We start from the raw sequence: 2,309 nt of genomic DNA, 5'->3' as shown, positions 1-2,309 counted from the left end.
ATTTATTCTGCTTAAAATCATTACATCGTTTGCAAATCGTTAGACTTGTGAAAGTTAGTATAAATAAAACTTTTGAAAGGAAAAGTTTCCAGTTTAACTATAAATTTTATTCACTCAAAGAATTAGAACTATTAGACCAATTAACGTGATACCTATTATAATATTTGGAATAAGCTAGATGAACAGTTGCCCATATCGGTGATCAATCAACTGGCGTTACTTTGTTTAAATATTTCCAGATTTTCTGCGGCGTGTAGTTTGTGGACTTTATGTATTTTGCGTACACTATCCACGTTGTTCCATGAAATTTTATGGCCGCTGTCTACTATGTTTTTTGCGACTGCAAACTTGGGGGGGGGGGGGGGGGGGGGGGGGGGGTTTGTCGCTGGTTCCGCTTCTTTGGTATGTTCCTCGAATCCTGCTTTTACCAATCGCTTAGCCTGCCCTATCTATACTGGAGCATTTCGGGCATGTGATTTTATAGATCCCGCTCTCTTCCTCCTTGGATTTCGGGTCCTTTACGCTCCTAAGTCGTGTTTTAAGTTGCACATGTCTGCTTGTTGGAACAGCCTCTATTTTAAATCCTTTAAGCGCATTATTAATTCTGGGCCACAACGAAGTGCATGTAATACTCGATCTCACTGTTGTCTTATCATTGATGCCTGCAAACGACGTCCATCGTTTCCTGTTATTGGCAGCCTGTTTCTTCCTCATCATAGCGTCTATAATGTAGGTGCTGTGTCCGTTCTTTTTCGCGGTGTCTTTTATATAAGCCAGTTCTTTGATATATCTCGATCTGGTTAGGGGGATGTTTAGCATTCTATGTACCATGCTGTGGAAGACGAGGAATCTATGCTGGTATGAATGGAAAGAGCTGCTAGATGTGACTCGTTGGGTGGTTGTGGGCTTCCTGAATATATCGAACTCGAAGTCTTCCTCGTTTCTAATTATTTTGATGTCAGTCTCCATGGTGAATACAATATTTTTATGGAGCTGATTGGTTTTTTCTAGCAATCCATTCAACAGCGATTTGTCAACGATAGCTAGTACCTCATCAACATATCTATCCCAAAAAGTGGGTGTTATCCCACGCTGTTCCATTAGTTCCTCTAGACCTGCCATAAACATTTCGCTTAGTAGAGGGGAAAGTGGATTACCCATTGCCGTGCCTGCGGTGGTTTTGTAGTATTCACTCCGGAAGGTAAAATAGTTTTCACTCATACATATTGACGCTAGCTTTGTATATTGGCGATTCTCCCTCTTTTCCTTGGTTGAGGTGCGGTGTTTGTTGAGCCACGTTTCGAAGTTTTGTAGGGCCTGTTTGACCGATATACTCGGAAAAAGGGCTTCCACATCAAACGAGACTAGGATTTCATGCTGCCTAATTTTAGCATCCTTCAGTTTCTCGACCACATGGAAGTTGTACTGCATGGCATATTTTCGACGGTAGTCACCGATAGCGTTGACTCCTTGTAGTAACCATTAAGGAATTAGTGTCCGTAATAATTTCCTGTGTCGTTACCACTTTTATGTACCTTGGGTTGATTCTGAACCTAAGCAAAGAAGGAGTAGGCATGCATAATGCGGCTGTTGTTCTTGACAAGGTCAACACATTCCCATATTGTTTTCTCCACTCTTTTGATTGACCCTGGTAGAGGATTTGGTCTTAGTTTGAAGAAGTTGTCGTTATTTAGTTTCTGGAGTGCCAAGTCTTCGGAGCTCGTTCGGTCCAGTAATACCAGTTTGTTACCTTTATCTGCTCTTAGATAAAAAAAATGGTTTCTGGTTTAATTTTTTAGTGATCCGCTCTTCCTTATTGTGTTGTTTATTTGTCCCTTCGCTGTATTGGTGAATAATATTTTTAACGACAGGCCTTGTCTTCTCTCGATCGTCCTTTTCCAGGAACCTAGCTCCCTCGACGTCTATAATCGGATCTTGGACGTTCATCTTCACGTCCGGTGTCGCGTCATTCAATCCTTTATTCAATAAAACCAATTCGTCATCTGTAAAAACTCCCGGCGATTTGTTAACTATAAAATCTGCTATATATTCTGGTGACTTGTTTTCTTTTAATAGCTTCATTTAAAAAGAACTATAGTAAACATAGGCACTATTTTTATAAAACTTAAGGGAATATCGTTTTCTTGTATCAGATTGCAATGTGCTTGTTGGTTATTTATAAGTTCTACGCTACATTTATGTGGATTCTTAATTTTACAAATATTTTTGTTCAAATGGTTTTCACAATTTGTCAATTGTACATATTTGTTGTTTATTAAACCTATGTCTTTATTCGTATCGTATTTTCC

At 39.5% G+C, this 2,309-nt stretch overlaps 1 protein-coding gene across 1 annotated transcript; it reads right to left on the bottom strand.

Moving 5' to 3' along the window:
* Positions 1–435: 435 nt before the first annotated feature.
* On the bottom strand, positions 436–1,431 carry LOC119658205. Its single transcript, XM_038065471.1, has one exon. It carries the CDS (start codon positions 1,429–1,431, stop codon positions 436–438), a length of 996 nt encoding a protein of 331 aa, XP_037921399.1.
* Between the last annotated feature and the right edge of the window lie 878 nt (positions 1,432–2,309).

The sequence above is a fragment of the Hermetia illucens genome, chromosome 5, assembly GCF_905115235.1.
Source record: "Hermetia illucens chromosome 5, iHerIll2.2.curated.20191125, whole genome shotgun sequence".
Classification (NCBI taxonomy): Eukaryota; Metazoa; Arthropoda; class Insecta; order Diptera; family Stratiomyidae; genus Hermetia; species Hermetia illucens.
Note: the sequence above shows the minus strand (reverse complement) of the source record. Positions and strands in the feature narration are given on the sequence as shown.

Bases quoted from the DNA above. Each gene is read 5' to 3' on its own strand.
- LOC119658205 (XM_038065471.1), bottom strand. From the start codon at position 1,431: ATGCAGTACAACTTCCATGTGGTCGAGAAACTGAAGGATGCTAAAATT.